Source organism: Silene latifolia, chromosome 9 (assembly GCF_048544455.1).
Source record: "Silene latifolia isolate original U9 population chromosome 9, ASM4854445v1, whole genome shotgun sequence".
Taxonomy (NCBI): domain Eukaryota; kingdom Viridiplantae; phylum Streptophyta; class Magnoliopsida; order Caryophyllales; family Caryophyllaceae; genus Silene; species Silene latifolia.
This window is the reverse complement of record NC_133534.1, coordinates 70,937,324-70,954,825: the sequence shown is the minus strand read 5'-3', so window position 1 is coordinate 70,954,825 and position 17,502 is coordinate 70,937,324. Positions and strand designations below refer to the sequence as shown.

At 35.3% G+C, this 17,502-nt stretch overlaps 3 protein-coding genes across 4 annotated transcripts; 2 read left to right on the top strand and 1 right to left on the bottom strand.

Annotated features, from left to right (window-relative positions):
* The first annotated feature begins 3,645 nt into the window (after positions 1 to 3,645).
* On the top strand, positions 3,646 to 6,310 carry LOC141599917 (amino acid transporter AVT6E-like). 2 transcript variants are annotated; one of them, XR_012524029.1, is made up of 2 exons: positions 3,646 to 5,928; positions 6,226 to 6,310. XR_012524029.1 is itself a non-coding variant. In XM_074420043.1 (1 exon), the coding sequence occupies exon 1, from the start codon at positions 3,984 to 3,986 to the stop codon at positions 5,484 to 5,486; it is 1,503 nt and encodes a 500-aa protein (XP_074276144.1). In that variant the 5' UTR covers positions 3,646 to 3,983; the 3' UTR covers positions 5,487 to 6,121. The 2 variants fall into 2 exon arrangements, 1 of the variants encoding a protein (XP_074276144.1); XM_074420043.1 differs by lacking the exon at positions 6,226 to 6,310 and having other exon boundaries at positions 3,646 to 6,121.
* Positions 6,311 to 9,166: 2,856 nt separating this feature from the next.
* Positions 9,167 to 10,393, top strand: LOC141598154 (uncharacterized). The gene has a single exon (XM_074418071.1). It carries the CDS (start codon positions 9,484 to 9,486, stop codon positions 10,192 to 10,194), a length of 711 nt encoding a protein of 236 aa, XP_074274172.1. The 5' UTR covers positions 9,167 to 9,483; the 3' UTR covers positions 10,195 to 10,393.
* A 923-nt stretch (positions 10,394 to 11,316) lies between these two features.
* On the bottom strand, positions 11,317 to 15,736 carry LOC141599918 (protein NUCLEAR FUSION DEFECTIVE 4-like). The gene is made up of 3 exons (XM_074420044.1): positions 15,196 to 15,736; positions 11,954 to 12,816; positions 11,317 to 11,862 (listed from the first exon to the last, which is right to left on the bottom strand). Exons 1-3 carry the CDS (start codon positions 15,520 to 15,522, stop codon positions 11,412 to 11,414), a joined length of 1,641 nt encoding a protein of 546 aa, XP_074276145.1. The 5' UTR covers positions 15,523 to 15,736; the 3' UTR covers positions 11,317 to 11,411.
* Between the last annotated feature and the right edge of the window lie 1,766 nt (positions 15,737 to 17,502).

Below are 17,502 nucleotides of genomic sequence, written 5' to 3'. Positions count from 1 at the left end.
TTTGCAAGTCATTATGCATCCTCACGATTTACTTAGATTTACTTAGTGTGCACCTCATAAAAATGCAAGCAACAGTGCAAGTTTCATAGTTATCAAATTTAAAATATATACCAATTCAAATTGTTTCCATCAAAACCTTATAATATTGGATTATACTTCCGATCATTTGTTCACTTTTCATATTTTTTAGAAAAATATTTTAATTAAAGGTAAACAAATAAAGATCAAGTCCAACCCCTTACTACTAAGGGCTTGCCTGGAATCCAGGGAATAATTTCGGGAGTAAATTTTAATTGGGCGATAATTACTGGAGAAGTTAATTACTTGGCTAATGAGTTCCTTGAAGATAGGTTTGGCATATGAGTAATGATTATTGAGTAGATGTTTTACTCCCTTAATCATTATCCGGGGGGAGGGTGGGTAATGTATTACCCTTTCACGAGGGTAATAGATTCGGGAGATGAATAATTACCCTCATACCAAACATGGAAAACGTACCTTACATGTCACTCCCCTATTTATTCCCCCCCCCCCCCCCTTTTACCCTCAATCCAAGCAAGTCCTAAGAGAATAAAAATTTTCAATAGTTTTCCCTCTGAAAGGAATCTAGCTAAATAAGGGAACAACAAAACTCTATTTTTAATAACAGTTTTTCTAACCTATGCCCACTAAGGATAATAAACTAAAATAGGAAAGAATTAAATGTTATTTTTATGGAAAATTGCAATATCTTATCACTTTTACTTCTCTTTACAAGAAACACATTAAATTCTTTTCTATTTTGGTTTCTTATCCTATGCCTAGTGGGCATAAGTTAGAAAAACCCTTTTAATAAATGATTATATTTTAATTAAGATATAATCTTTTACCATTATTATCTTTTTTTAACTAAATTATAATCTTTTAATTAAAATAAAATAAAACTGGTATAAATCTAAAATTTCGAAAACCCGATAAATTGATATTATTAGTTTCATATAAAAAACTAATCACTTACATAATTTGTAAAAAAAATTATGAACTGACATTATTAATTTTCTGACAAAAAGATCTTTAAAATTATTTGAGAAAATTTATAAATTGACACTATTAGTTTTGTGGTAAAAAATTTCACTAAAATACACATTTATGGCTTTGTTCAATTCTTTTGATTAGTTTTCTATTTCAATTTTTTATCCTCATATTAAAATATGAAAACTTAATAATATGTTAATTTCAAATCTATAAATAATACATTATTATAAACTAAAAGATCTATAAATACTGCGCATGCATGCAGTAGATCCATACTAGTAAACAAATAACTAGGAACAATTCTAGTAGTCGCAACTCCAAGAATGTTTTCACGAAAGATTTCACACAAGTATGGTCAAGGAGGTTCCAAGATAGTATCATCGGCATAGGAGAGAACTCCAAGATTTGCTAACCAGTCGCTAGTATGATTAGCCTCTCAATAAACATGTTTAATTTTGGACCATTTAACTCCCATCGCTAATTAGATTTTTGCAGTAGAGGACGCGTGGACGTAGATCGTTGCTCACAAGTTAATCTTCCCGAAATGAATTCACACCTGACTCATTACCCATATGTTGGAGCAGGGGAGCTACATAGTAGTAAGGGGTAGTACTTGCTATCCCAAATTCCGAAAACATAGTTAAAAATTGATTTTTGCTACCCTAATGTCCTAAACTCTCTAAAAATATGGTCTGCTCGAAGATACTAAACAACAACAACAACAACATTACCCCAGCGCCTCAATGGCTCCCGCAAATTGCGGGGTAAGGAGGGAGGTCGGATGTACGCAGCCTTACCCTTGTGTTAGCAACACAAAGAGGTCATTTCCGAATGACCCAAGATGAAAATTGCGTCGAGAATCGCATCAAGTACCACTACTTCACAAGAGAAAGAAGCGCAACCACTTTAGTGAGCCATTTTGCTTTATTCCATCGTAATCCAGAACCAAAGAGTAATAAATCTTTGGCTCCATTGGAAATATGGACTACCAGTCTTATATAATTCCATAATAACAATTAGAAGAAATTTTGCTACTCAAAATTTTGTTTCTGAATCCCCTTGGGGGAGGATGAGAACATAATTCACAAACTACCTAACTTAATAAAATAATGGTCACATAATTGATCATGTGATTCATGTTAGGTTTAGGGTATATTTTAGTCTAAAAGTGTATACAGCCAGTCTTATATCTGAGATTATTCATTCAGGTATGTATAATGTTTTACGCTAGTCTTATTTGTAAGACTCTTCTGAAAAAGATTCATCAATTCACATAAATGAAAATTAGTAACGGTTACTCGACAAGGAGGAAATTTTTCATAACATTTTAGGTAAAATAAACTTTAGTTACTTCACGCCAAGTTTCAAATGATTTAAAAAATCAAGTCTAAAAACAAATGACTAAACCAAAATGTATAAAATCAAACTAATCTAAAGTCCCAATTGCTTTAGATATAAAGATCATGATTCATGACAATTGACAATGGCCACAAAAGAAGCAACTGTAGACAATCATTGTACTCCACCATTGGTGTTCAAATTTTGATTCTTCCTACCTTTTTTTGAGTGCTCTTCTTACCTTTGTTTGGGTCCATTAGTGGGCTTTTTTGATGTCATGGGCTCATGGACTAATTTGTCAACATACTTCAATTACAAATTTAAGCTTCTTATTGTAAATTGTTGAAACAACTTTTCTATTAGAGTCTTACTTTGGACATGCACAAAAATGAGATAGAAGTCCCAACATAAACAATTATTTTTATCTTAGAATTTTTATTTTGAGAACAAGATACATTACTATAAATCTATAATAACAAACATAGGTAAATATGTCGCTTGTCAGGTTATTAACTATGAATGTCCGTCTAAAGTTAAAACTCAAACTAATGCGCGTCAATGATTTGGCTCATTGTTACCACTTACTAGGCTCATCTTAGCGATGAAAGCGCCTTAAAGAATAATCAGTTTGACCTATACAAGTCAGTTACAAATTATTTACAAACTAAATTTATTTTGAAATTATGTCCAATTGTCCAAATACAACGTTACACTATCTAAATTCATTTATAAATGGTGCATATCTTGAAATAGAAATGAAAATTTAAAAGTTACAATATTATAGTTGATCAGTACGATAACTACTTTCAACAACACAATACTAACGCGTGGAAATTGCTTTTATATTTCTATGAAAATGGAAATCACGTGCCATTATGTTGTTCTGATTAGGGATGACAATGGATCCCGGATTAATGTCCAAATCCTAGGATCTAAATCCAGCTGGTCGGATTTGGAGTGCAATAGTTTGGATCTAGTGGATATGAATATGGGTCGAATCCATATGAGTAGAAACGAATCCAGATACTTACTCTTTGGTCGAGATCCAAATCCTACTTTTAGTTTTTTTAATTTATACGATTCGATCAATATTAAATCTAATCTAACTTATTTCAATTTTCATTACTTTTCTTTTAAAATAGGGTATGGTTAAACACTCGCGTAAACTAACTTTTTTTTGGATACGCACTCGCGTAAACTAATTAAAATAATCTAAGTTTGGGAAAATTTTGAAGATTTTGATCTTCAAAATTAAAAGATGTTATGTACACTAATAAACTAATCACATGCTTACAAGTTACACCTAAAGACTTGAGAAGTCTACTTTGCTTAAGAGATCAACTCATGTTGATGTGTGGACTCATAAAGACACTGACAAACTTATACATTCTTCATCATCATCAACCAATACAAATCCCTCCAATTGTCAATTAAATTACCTTTCAATTCCCTCTAATTTGACCTCTAAGATCTTCTCAAAAAGTTCCAATCTCTCCCCTTTTTCAATTCCCTCATTAATTGCAAAAAATCATTTCTATCTGATGATCTTGTAAGTCAACTTTTCAATCTATCTTTCTAACATATTGTTCAAATTATAGCATATAAGTTGAATTATTATTGCAATTTAAGTAATGGGTAATGATAATAGATATAAAGCAGTGCCCTTTAATGATAAATTTGTTGAATTACAATTACAAAGTAATGATTTTGATGGTAAAATTGCATCCCAGATCCCTGTTACTGTAGAACCCAGTTCATCAGATTCGATTTCTGGAAATGGGTATGAAAAATATTCTAATGATTTTGATGATTTTAATGGTGGTAGTGATGATATTGATCTTGATATTGATAGTTACCCTCTTATTGTGGGTGGTATTGGTAAAGGTTCAGGGGTATCTGGTGCAGTTTTTAATCTTACAACATCAATTATTGGTGCTGGGATCATGGCTTTGCCTGCTACTATGAAAGTTTTGGGATTGGGGGTAGGGTTAGTTTTGATAGTTGTAATGGGGATTTTGTCGGAAATTAGTGTCGAATTGCTGGTGAAATTCGCGGTGCAGTGTAAGGCAATGTCATATGGTGAGGTTGTTCAGTGTGCACTTGGTCGTCCTGCGAGGGTTTTGTCGGAAATTTGCATTATTGTGAACAATGCAGGGGTTTTGGTTGTTTATTTGATTATAATAGGGGATGTTATGTCGGGTTCGTTTCATCATGAAGGGGTATTTGATCAGATGATGGGCACTGGGGTTTGGGATCAAAGAAAGCTTGTGGTTTTGGTAGTTTTGCTTGTGTTTCTAGCGCCTTTATGTGCGTTAGAAAAGATTGATTCTTTGAGCTTGACTTCAGCTGCTTCAGTAGCTCTTGCAGTTGTGTTTGTTGTGGTTACTTGTACCATTGCATTTATTAAGCTTGTTGAAGGGCGGATTGAGGCTCCACAAATGACACCCGATTTTAGTTCTAAGAAGGCAATTTTAGATTTGCTTGTGGTGATTCCGATTATGACAAATGCTTATGTATGCCACTTTAATGTACAACCAATATATAATGAGCTTGATGGACGTTCTCCTAAGAAGATGAATCGTGTGGGGAGAATCACTACTGTTGTTTGTGTGGCGGTTTATGGCTTTACCGCCTTTTCTGGTTACTTGCTTTTCGGAAAGGGTACAGAATCTGATATTCTCACCAATTTTGACACTGATCTAGGGATTCCTTATAGCGCTGTCTTGAATTATATAGTTAGGATAGGATATATTCTTCACCTGGTTCTTGTTTTTCCAGTTATTCATTTCTCGTTGAGGGAGACAGTTAATTCCTTAGCTTTTGCGGGTTCTGCTCCACTTTCGGAGAGTAGAAAAAGGCTTTTGTGCTTAACTGTGGTCTTGTTGGCATTGATTTATCTTGCATCTACTATGATCCCCAATATTTGGACTGCTTTCAAGTTTACGGGGGCAACAACTGCAGTATCCTTAGGTTTCATATTTCCTCCTCTTATTGCGTTACGCCTAAATGGACAAGGAGAGACATTGACTTCTGGGGAGAAACTTTTCTCTTGGATCATGCTGGTGATTGCAGCAATTGTAAGCATTGTTGGAGTGGTTGGTAATATTTACGGGCTTCAAAGCCAGTCGGAATGATTTCCATTAGATTTTAGATTAGACTATTCATAGTTGATGCTCTTTAAAATTATTTTTTTCGTTGTGGGGGAAGGAGACGTAACTCACTTATGGCCAGTACAGTTACAAGGGGAGATGAGATTCAAACCTGCGACTTATAGTACACAGGTCCGTAGTGAGGTTATACAGACACACATTTAGATCTCGTGTTGTAAGTGTGCCATCCAATTTAGAAACCTGGAAGTGAGGACTATTTTTGCATTACCGAGGATCACCATTTGTAAATTTTCCAAGACGGGCTGTGGTAATTTTGCCACATACTTGGATTCGGATTAGACTGATGTGCTCATGCTCTAGATTTGAGGTCTTGCCGCATTGTAGAAGTGATCTTGATGGTTTGACACTCACAAACGAATTTGTCAAGAAGACGGCAACATGTTCAGGACATCAAGGCTCAGGAAATGTAAGTAGACTCGCCCCTCCAAATTTACTCAATGTATTATCATGTATTCTTAGACCCTCAATCATGTCTTGATTTATTAGACATAGATTGACGAGTTGAAATGTACGTCTATATCTTTAGCCTGATTAAGAACTCAAAAAATAATACTCCGTATTCTAAAATGCATATTAAAGCAGCTTATGGTTTTCTATCAGGTATTTAACTCCCAGAATACTGGTTATATGTCATGAATTTGCTCTAGCATCACTGTTGACTACCTTCTACTGTCTTCCAATATCAATGTGCATTCTATTTCAGGGTTGTTACATTGCAAAACATGTGAATCGCATACTTGATCGTCATAGTTAGCTGATTTGGATCGAGGCCAATTTTTTCATTTATTAGGATACATGGTTTTCTATGTTAGTATCGGTTTAAATGAAGTATCATATTGTGTTGGAATATTGGCTAAGAGGGCTTGCTTAGACAGGTGTGAGGCTAATCCAGAACCAGCACCAACCTGAACTATTCTACTCAAACAGTTCGGTGTGGGTAGTGTATACTGTATATGTATAGCGAGCCGTGGATCAGGTGTAATGAACCACTATCGAACTGTTTTAATGAGTTTTGACTTGTACTCAATCATATGGGTGTAGAGTAGCCGTGTATGGTAGGACTGTAGGAGTGGTGACTGATCAAAATCGCCACCCCTCTAAATAGGGCATCAATCTTTCACTTTTGATTTACATTACAAGAGTGAGTTTCCGTTAACCTTAACTAATTCCGACAGTTTGTCGAGGTTATATTGGACAAAAATTGAAGACAAATATACGTTCGACTTGACTTGAGACACGCCCAATGTGGGCTTGACGGTGGATCCAAATATATATTGTCGGGCACCGTAGAGTGCGTGTGTTGGCTGTGGTGATAACAATTGATGCGGTATCAAATATTAGAGTTGTGCGGTAGACGGTAGTGGCACAATGGGATGGTCTTGAAATGTCGAACTTGAAGGACACTTTTTTTTTTTGACAACAATAAAAGAGTAACACACACCTTAAGGGTCGGTTTGGATACCAATTTAGGAGGGAAGGTGAGGGGAGGAGATGGAAAATGAATTGTGGTTGTTTGGATAACATAATTGATGGGAGGGGGGAGGAAGGAGGGAGATGGCGGATTAGATGGAGAATAGATGGAAAATGCTGATAGAATATGATGAATAATAACAATAATAGAGTCTAAACAAAGTTTTCCTTCCAAATCTTGTCATTGTAGGAAAGATTATAATTTGTTCTATAGGAGGGAAAATAAGGCTCTGTTTGGCAAAACTACTAAAAAAGGTAAATTTGAAACCCGAAAAGGTAAATAAAACCGAAAAGTTAATCAAACCCGAAAAGGTAATCGATAAGGTAGAATTTGAAAATTAGGAGTGATAAGGTAATCGATTATATAAAAATGTGTTTGGCAAACTAGCTGAAAAGATAGATGATTTGGTAAAATGACGTAAAAGGATATGAAAATTATTTAATATTATAGAATAAAGGGGTAAAAAATGGAAAATAAGTCCTTTCAGGTACCTGATTTCTTAAATGCTACCTGAGGTAGCATTTCATTTCAGGTACCTTATTTTACCAAATAAGCTACTTACCAAACACTTGCAAACAAATCGGGTAATTTGAAATTTTGGTCAAATAAGTTACTTTGGTCAAATAAATAATTTCACCGAAGTGTCGTCTTGAAACTGAGCCTAAATCCCCTTCCATTTCCCTCCCCTTCCATTTCCCTCATTCCATATTTTGTTTCCAAACAAAGGAAATTGAATCCCTCCCTTTCCCTCCCCTCCTCTTCCCTCCAATTCCCTCAATCCAAACGGACCCTAAATGAGCACACTTATATCGCGGGTGAGAACCAAACCCCTAATTTTATGATTGGAGTGAGAGAGTTTTTACCCTTTGAGCTAACTGCTAACTCTTGTTAATGTATTGAAGCTAAATACAATTCATTTGCCCAAAATCATACGGAGTACTATTTTAAAATGCTAGTAGTAAACAATCGCTTTGATCTGCATTAAACAAATTTTACGCCTCGCCTTGAGGTTATATATATCATATGTTAGAAAAACTGTTCTTGATGCAGTATCTGTGTGTATCATATGCTAACTTAACCATATGCATACACAATGTATAGTCTCCACGACATATAGTCCGTATATATCAACTAGTTTAATCGATTAATAAAGAGTTCCTGAATTCTCATAAATAGGGTTCATATCCTTTAGTAGCACCATAAATTTAGGGAACATTTAAATCCAAGGAGAGGCACGTGTAGTAACACCTTGACAGTCGCATTGTCCTAAATTTAACCAAACTTCCGTTAAATATTTAATACGAAAGTATGCCTTTAAATAAGCACAGAAGTACAGTAATGGAGTAATTGTAAATGTACAGTCTTAATATTTAAGGTTATCAAGTCAGCTAGGGACATGGCTCTAATGCAGACAACCTACTGATATGAATTTAAGACACCCCGTGTTTCATGGCTACGCATTATCTTCCATGTCCCATTTCTTAAGAGTTCAACACCACCTTCTAGAGTCGTCCCCGTGTCGTATTCAAGATTTTTTTTAAGTAGAGAGACGAAACATTTCGGGAGGTAAATTAAGAAAAAAAAATGAAAATTCTAAACTAAAGAATTCAAATGAGCAAGCCGTGGCAAGCACTCCTTAAGTTCTGCCACTGTTCAAATTATATTATGGGTTGTGCTTTTTCACATACAAATTTTACTCTTTTATATACGTTTTTGTACGATTTTACATATGAGAAATTGTCATGTACCGTATTTATCTAATTTTGATGGGACACATTGATCATCCAGTTGAAGTTAAAGGATGCATGAGCATGACCCATAAATGTTTTCGCCCTTTAAATTTAACAAGTGTGGCTTTCCATGACTATTATCCCAAGTGTATGAACGTTTATTCTGTGATCTTATTAGCCTACATTTGCCGGCCCTTAATTCTTCCCTACCTATAAGGCTATCAGAAGATCTCCCTTCAGACGGGTCATATATGACTTATTTATAACTAAATGTGACTATTTTTTCACAAAAAGTTACCTGAACAACAAACAGTAGTTACAACATTTTGTCGTTAAATGATTCCATAAGACATCTGAAACCTTCAGACGGAATAATCTGTCTGAAATGTGATCAATTAGTGTAAGGCTATAAGTCTAACTCTTGTAAGTCAATCTCAAGCTTCAACTACCCTTTTATTATTTTATCAAGTGGTTCAAAAAGTAGGAAAATCACTTCACCAAAGCATAACATAACACCCCCCATATACTCAACTAAGCAATCTAAATCTTATGCAAAACCCTCCATAATCCTTTTATAATATCCTTATTATTATTATTACAAACAACTCCCAACTTCCCCTTTGAAAAATTTAACATACAATAGTCACACATACCCTATAAATTTAGGACTTGTACCACACACTAGACATTGTATTTACACACTAAAATTATCTAACAAAAACCATTTTGGGTGGCGACGATTGTTACACAGGGGTATACGATGAACTGGTACACCTGGTTATCAAAAACAAGGTTAGACCCATCATTAGTGCATGAATATGGTCTATCATTTACTAACAATGAGCTTGAAGAAGAAGACATAACCTACTTCAACCATGAGTTCCTTCAAAGCATGGGGATTTCTATAGCCAAACATAGGCTAGAAATCCTCAAGCTTGCTAATAAAGAGCACAAAACTCATGTCTTAAAGCATCCTATGGCAAAACTCCTCTTTGTTTTGAAAAAAACCAAGAAAAAATTGGTTAGTTACATTACAACTTTGGTGCATCATAGAAATAATAATGACAGGGGATTAATCCTTGTTCCTAAAAAGACAAAGACGAAGACGAAGACGAAGAAGATTAATGAGAAGATTATTAGCAAGGGTGGTGTTATTAGTTATAGTTCAAGGTGGAAGAAAGCAATGATGATGAGAAATAATAATAGGAAAATGGTTATGGTAAATGGTAATAATAATAATAATTACTATAGTCAAGAAAGGTTAATGCTTACTAATGGTGATTATTTGGGTGATGATTCTTTGATATATGATGTTAAGAAAACCATGGAGGAGAAATTTCCTGATTATGACGACGACCACGACGATAATGATGGTAATGTTGATAATAAGGAAGATGATGATCCATACTGGAGTCCTGATCTTGAAGAAATCAAATGGGATGCTATGTTTCATGACTTAAAACCCACTTAATTTCATTAGTTTTTGAAATTTTTAATTTTGTTTTCTTTTCGAAGATGATAGAGTGTCATCGGCTGTGGTTCACAATTTACAACCTCGACCCGTAAAATAAGTTTGTAAAAGAATATGCTAGATAGGTGATGTAATACGGGTCGACGGGTCGTACAAACTTATTTTCCATGTTACTATGTTATTGTATGAATTAAGATTTGTTTTTATTTTATTTTATTTAAAATTACTTTTTTGAGTATTCTTTGCTCCCTTCATGGTCTTTTGCATGTGAGATTCAAAAGTAGATTTTGGACACTTTACTTTCTCCTTTTTTTTTTTTTTTAATTAATGTATACTCTCTTCGTTCCAAGGCCAATTGTTATCTTTTGGTTTTTACATAGAGACCAAGGAAAAAGGAGGGGGTCAATTATAAGTTGACTAGTGGACCAATTTAGGTGTGAATGATCAAATTGCTCATCAAATGCAATAATAAAATAGAAAGGATAATAATTGACTGACATCCAAAATAAAATAGTACAACAAATACTGGGACTAAGGGAGTATAATTTATATTTGGTTGATTGATTTTGGTTGCAAATAATGGTGGATGGGTGGGCCTTTGCTGAAAAGGAAGATTGCATTGTTAGGTGCTTTAGATGCAAATGTAATCTTTATTATGCAAAAAGTGCACCTGAATCATGTATATTCATGTGACTGGTTCGGTATCAGCCGTGTGATTTCAGTCAGAACACTTTCAAGTTGACATTTATCGGTAGGTCTTGTTTATAATCGTCTTACGTTACGACTTCTAACAACCTTCCTTTTATTTTTGCCTTATTTAAATTGATTGTGAGAGCTTAACTCAGAAATTGTGCATAATTGGTTCTATTCTAGATTTTCTAGATATATACAGATGTAGTTGGCATATTTTTTCCGAGTTCAGATGTCAGATCTGAATTCGGAAAAATCATGCGCTTTCTCGCTTTATACGAACTGATGACTGATCAGTAACACTAAAAGTTTCTCATTCTCACAGTACAGTTGATATGAGCTTCAGTCTGACTACTGCAAATGCAGTCACCTTACTTCACCAATTTATGGTCAGTTTTCGCGATAGTAGTGAATATTTCTGAAGCACGATGATGCAAAAGTAAGAGCAAGGAACTGTATATTATATTACAAACTGGAAATCAGTAAATGAGCACCCTTAAAAATAGATGATCATCTGATAAATCGCGCTAATGAACACTGAATGAACCACTGTTATACAACATCTGGTAAACAGGTCTAATCCTGATAGTAAGAAGTATACCTAAAGCTGAACCCACCCCACAAACCCCGGCTAGAATCAGGAACGTAAACCTGTAACAGTCGGCACCATAGCAGGCTGCTACTCCTTGACGGGCCGCCTCTGCGTCATATACAGAGCCTGCTAGCAGGCTCGAAAAGAGTAGGGCCCCTACAGGATTTGCAAGCATCATGAAGTTGTAGATTACCCCAAAATTCTTAAGCCCGAAAAGCTCAGATGCAGTAGGAATCATTGTGGTGAACTGAACTCCATAGCAGACGCCTATTAAACCAGTTGCAATGTAATGGGTACCGTTGAAATTTGATGCGTATAGAAGGAAGGCTACGAGCATTATGAGTTGAGTGAACGACATCCAGAGTGATCGAGGTATTGCCTTGGTTCTGCATTGTGGAATTCAAGTTAGTAAGCCCTTTTATATCAAACTAATCAGAATAAAGTAACCGAGAAGTGAATAGCAAAACAATTCATTACCTGCAAAAGTATTCGGAAACAGAACCGCCTCCAAGCCGACCAGCGAAATAGCAGAAGGAAAAGAGAGAAAGCAACATTGTGGTATCATTACCATTCCCTTGAGAATACCCGATTTGTGACAAGTTGTTCACAACAGTTACACCAGAACCTGACCCTAGAAAATAAACCACCCAAAGAAGCCAGAAATCGGCCTTAACCATTGCTTCACCGAATGTGAAATCTTCTCCTCTTCTAGGTCTCCGTTTTTTATTTTCCACAGCACCCTCTCCAACAGCTAACAGCATATTTTGATCAGAATCGGACCCTTCTAAAACGTTCTGGTTGCTTTCTGATGACAAAAACGACTTGGAGGATGGTAATAAGGGGTCACTCATTGACCTGTCAACTTTCTTCTCGGAGGGAAAAAGCGTCATCTTGACAGGAATCGCAAGAGGTGCCAGCATGAGCACTACCATTATAACTATGAACGCGTAACAGACGGATTTTTCTAGGTATACTGTACTGTCTAGTACTTGAGTAGTAAGAAGAAAGACACCTAGGACGACACCTGCCGCCTGAACAAACAGGAAGTTCTGTGATGTGTCTTCAGATGCTGTAGCAGGAGAACATAGTCTGACAAGGGTCATCATGGCAAAACATATGACAGGAAGGCCGAAAGTGAGGAAGAGAAGTAAGGCTGAGGTAGATTTGTTGAGCACCATGCTGTAAATCTCGGTGAATATTCCAGAAGCTAGAGCTGAGTATCCCTTCATAAGGCCAGCTACCAGGCCTCTATTTAGAGGGAAGTTCTTCATGTTGGTTACTATTACTGCTGTACTGAACCATGCACTGCTATTGGCCGCCGTCAAATGTGCAATCCATAACTGTCATCATTGAAGATGTCACAGAGGTTAGACTCGCATCAAGCGCTGAAATGTTTACATTTATACTGTATATATTATATTATGACATTCTCGCGGCTTAATTGAGTTAATGAGTATGAAAACACGATTTTTGTAAGAATTTTTCCATACGAATGTAATGGCTTTATATTCGTAAAATTTTCCAATCCTTTTTTTCTCCAGAGTCAAACTGAGGCGCATTCAGGCAGAGTCGAAATGAAAATTGCGTCTACAGAGATGCATTGCATTACTGCTACTTCACAATAATAAGAAAAACAGCCAAGGTTTAGCGAGTCATTGTCAATCGTTGGTTTAAGCCATCATGTCTTGCAATCTAGGTAGCACGGACACTTCTCTAAATCAGCCGTCCCGTGTCCGGCACCGTGTCCGACACCGACACTCGTCTAAACGTGTCGGACACCTATAAAGCCGTGTCTAACTTTCTACTTTTATAAGGGCACGTGTCCGACGCGTGTCCATGGTGTCCGACGCGTGTCCTTGGTATTTGGACATCATTTCGGGTGAATGATGTTCTTTAGACAAGAAATGAGTCGCCGAAAGAGATTAATTAGAATACGGGTTTGGCTGGGAAATGCAAACGAGTTCAAATCAAGGCCAAGTTTTACTTTAACTTATTTAAATTTAATATCAAATACTTTTACAAAAATAAAATCGAACGTTTATTACTAAAAAATATATATTTTATTAAATTTAAATAACGTGTCCCGTGTCCTAAATTTTATGGGATGCCGTGTCACGTGTCCGTGTCGTGTCCGTTTTGGTGCTATCATGTCTTGCAATCTGTGATCTGTCAAAATTCCAACGGCTGACCAGGGACGTGAGTTTCACGAGTAAACAAAGTCTATGATCAAAGATCATGTAACTTCTACTAAATCTCTATGATGTTGACTCAAAGAGTATTTTATTTGCAGTACAGCAATGATACGGCAAAAAGCTAAATGAATCCTTTCTCAGTTGCAGGTATTACACACTACCGATGTTGACAGCAAATATATGCACAATTTGCACGACTTAATAAAAAAAAAAAACTTGAATATATCGCGAGCATTAAGGTACTGGCCTAATGGTTAAAACTCAGCATATGAACGATAGGTCGTATGGAGCACATTAAAAGAATAAATTCTATAGAAATCCTCCTTGATGCAAATCTGTTCTTTTTCACCATGGAAAAAAACACTAATGAATTATGGTTTATGTATACTGAAGGAATAGTCATTGAGTCGATCAATCAATCAATCAATCAATCAATCTATTTAAGCTTCAACTTGTAAGTCATGACTCATAATACACCAACTAATAAAAGCATCATACTTAATATAGTAATCTACTAATCTATAGTATACCAGCCATGAAGGAGACAGGTAAGTTGACAGGACACAGTTAATTGCAACTTAACAAGTGTGGTTGAAATTGAAAAATGACTAAAAGTTAAAGCCACTACAGATTTACAGGTACATAAAATTGGATACCCAATCATTTAAATGCCCACCTGTGACTCATAATTCACCAAACAATATTCACCAATGGTTACACTCTCTACTTGTCATAATTCATTAAGTAACTAAAGCTTGAAATATACTATTTACACTTGTTCGATCATAGGGATAAGACCGCGTACATCTAACCTTCCTATACTTATGTTTACTATGATAGACCTGACTTAAGTCCTGTTCTTTTGGACTTCTATTTGCCCTTTTAAGTTCAGTTAAGTTCCTATAAGTTCAATTCGGTTCTTATAAGTTCAGTTTAGTTTCTATAAGTTCAGTTCGGTTCAACTCCTATAAGTTCAGTTTAGTTCAACTTCTATAAGTTCAGTTCAACTTCTATAAGTTCAGTTCAGTTCAGCAAATAGAAGTCCAAAAGTGATAGATGAACCAACTCAACCAAAACCTTAAGGTGATGGTTGAAGCCCAACTATTATAAATATTCCTATTACGCTTCCTCACTCAAATGCCCATTGGGCTTGAAGAGTGGTTGGTTGTCTGCACCGCTCCCCCGTCACGTGTGTGTCTTTGGAATTCCACTTCGAGTTTTTGAGGTTGCCAGGGATTTGAACCCGTGACCTTCGATCACACTGGCTCTGATACCATGATAGATAGACCAACTCAGCCAAAACCTTAAGGTTTTGGTTGAGTTAGTTCATCTATCAAAAAGAACATGGCATTATTAGTCCAAAATTATGGAGGCGGCTAACATGAACTATATCGTTGAAAGTACGAAAACTAAGTTTGTTTTCAGATGAGCCATGCTGAAAATTGTCGAGAATTGCATCAAATGACCGCTAACTCACTAAATACTTCAAATGAACCAAAATTAAAGACATGAAAACATAAAGATTACCAGCCAGTAAGGTAAATTCTGCAAAGTTTCGGTAACAGAGAGCCAAATAAGGCCATACCCACAAAAGCAACAAAGTGCACCAATAGACAACACAACCCAAGGAGGAAACCTATTACACACAATACCAGGAAGAATCCCTGCACTCTCACCCACATCAACTGCAACACCAAGTAATGTTATCTGTTGTTGATTATACCCTAGTACTGTTTTCAATGTTGGTGTATAAAGTGGAAAAGTGTATGGATTCCCTGAACCAAGTTGTACCCAAACTGCCGCGGCTAGACCAACCCATGGTGGTCTAGTCCCGGGTTTTATTGCCATTGACATCGTTTAACCACCAAAGTATATTTATAATTTAGCTAATGTTAGCTGTGGTTTTATTTTTGGTATGCCACTCTAAACCAAAATGTGTTATAAAGTGTACAAGGTAAACTATATATACTCCAACATTGACAAATTACAACAGGGAGAGAAAAGGACATTTGAGAACTGTTGTTTTCTGTAATATTATGGAGTATTTTGTAAGTAGACAACATGAATTATTAAAAGAAAATAATAATAAAATTATGATTAGTATATGAAGAAATATATATGCGGCTTTTAGGTTTCTTAAGAATCAAATAAAAATATGAGTTATCCAAACTAAAATCTACCTAACACTTGAATGTTGTCATGTTTGATTGTAACTATTTTCCACAATTTTTGTTGGTTACTGTTCCTACCTTTTGGGATAATAACAAGGGAGTATATAAAAGGACTTCTTTAGAATATTCTTATAGTTGATTGATTACTTCCTAATTTTTCACCCGTTGGTTTTTTGTAAGACAATCCTATAAAACTATAATAACCTAGACGACTCAGTCACCTTAGGGTAACAAACTCGAAGTCTAGAACGCATAGACTCAGGTCATAAATATTCCACAAGATTGATTGCTCTTGGGAAGACTTGAATCTGGGTAATTTGGGAAGTTCACTCAAATTTTAATCACTAAACTCTATCATTGCGAACCATAAGGTAACATTGATACTTAAAGCATCTCCAATGGTTGGGTAAAAGGACTTGTTTACAATTTTAAAACATTACAAGCAACTAGCTCAACCATTGGAGTTGTCCATGCAAATTAGCTTTGCTCAAATAATTTTGAACTATGTTCAAATAGACCTACAAAAAAAATATAACCAATAGGAAAATAATGTCTTATTTATAAATATTTAATTTTATATTTAGAAATTAAGAATTAAATAAATAAATAGGAGAGTATGTTAGGTGGGTCTTATAAAGCCGGTTGTAAATTAGCTTCAGAGTAAATTGTAGTTTGAAATTGTTGTAGCTCAAAAAGTGACGTGGCAAAGGTAAGCTAGTACCAACTACCAACTAGCTTACCATTGGAGATGTAGGACGTTTTATAATAATGAAAATAATGAGAAAAATCCAAAATAATTTTTAGAGGGGTCAAAATATAATTTTTGTGAGGGGGCGTATATATAATAAGGGTTTTTCTATCCTATGCCCACTAGGCATAGGATAAGAAACTCAAAGAGGAAAGTATTAATGATGTTTTTATGGGAAATTACAATATTCTATCACTTTACAAGAAAAACATCATTCATTCTTTCCTCTTTGAGTTTCTTATCCTATGCCTAGTGGGCATAGGATAGAAAAATCGATATAATAATAATAAGGTAATCTTATTATTGCTATGAACTTAGACTTATTTGGTCAATCATTGAGAAATAGATGTGGGTATTGAGTGGAAACTCGTGATCGTGTCGATTGAATGTGAAGAGGAGATTACTAACCTTTCATTCCAAGATAAACTCTTCTTGGATCTGTCAACTCTCTTCTTGGAACATGTGTTGCATATTCTTTATATGTAATTATCAGCTAAAAACAAATTATTTGATTAATTATAATTGACCCTAATCTGAAGAGATGTGACACTTATTAAAACTATGATTGTTGTTAATTAGATCATTGCAAATTTACGTGTCTAATACTGTTTACGTTAATAGGCCGAGTTAGAAGGATCAAGGCTCCTCGTCAAGACTGTCAGTTCATTCATTGTTCAATCATCTCTACTCACTACCCGAGTACCCGACTACCTATCAATTACAGTAGATTAAGAAATCAATTTTGGTTTTGTTTCTTAGGGAAGTAAACAATTTTGTTAGCAACACATTAATGGTAACTTGTAAGTATAACGAAAAAGAAGAACTGGGTCACCTTCACAAATCAGAAATGATACCAGAAAATCAATCATGAAGGGATAGTTGTATTTTAAATGTTATTAATAGCTTATAAAATCG

Bases quoted from the DNA above. Each gene is read 5' to 3' on its own strand.
- LOC141599917 (XM_074420043.1), top strand. From the start codon at position 3,984: ATGGGTAATGATAATAGATATAAAGCAGTGCCCTTTAATGATAAATTT.
- LOC141598154 (XM_074418071.1), top strand. From the start codon at position 9,484: ATGAACTGGTACACCTGGTTATCAAAAACAAGGTTAGACCCATCATTA.
- LOC141599918 (XM_074420044.1), bottom strand. From the start codon at position 15,522: ATGTCAATGGCAATAAAACCCGGGACTAGACCACCATGGGTTGGTCTA. The intron at 12,817-15,195 runs GTAATCTTTATG...CAATGATGACAG, and splicing joins AGAATTTACCTTACTGGCTG to TTATGGATTGCACATTTGAC. The intron at 11,863-11,953 runs GTAATGAATTGT...TCCACAATGCAG, and splicing joins GTTTCCGAATACTTTTGCAG to AACCAAGGCAATACCTCGAT.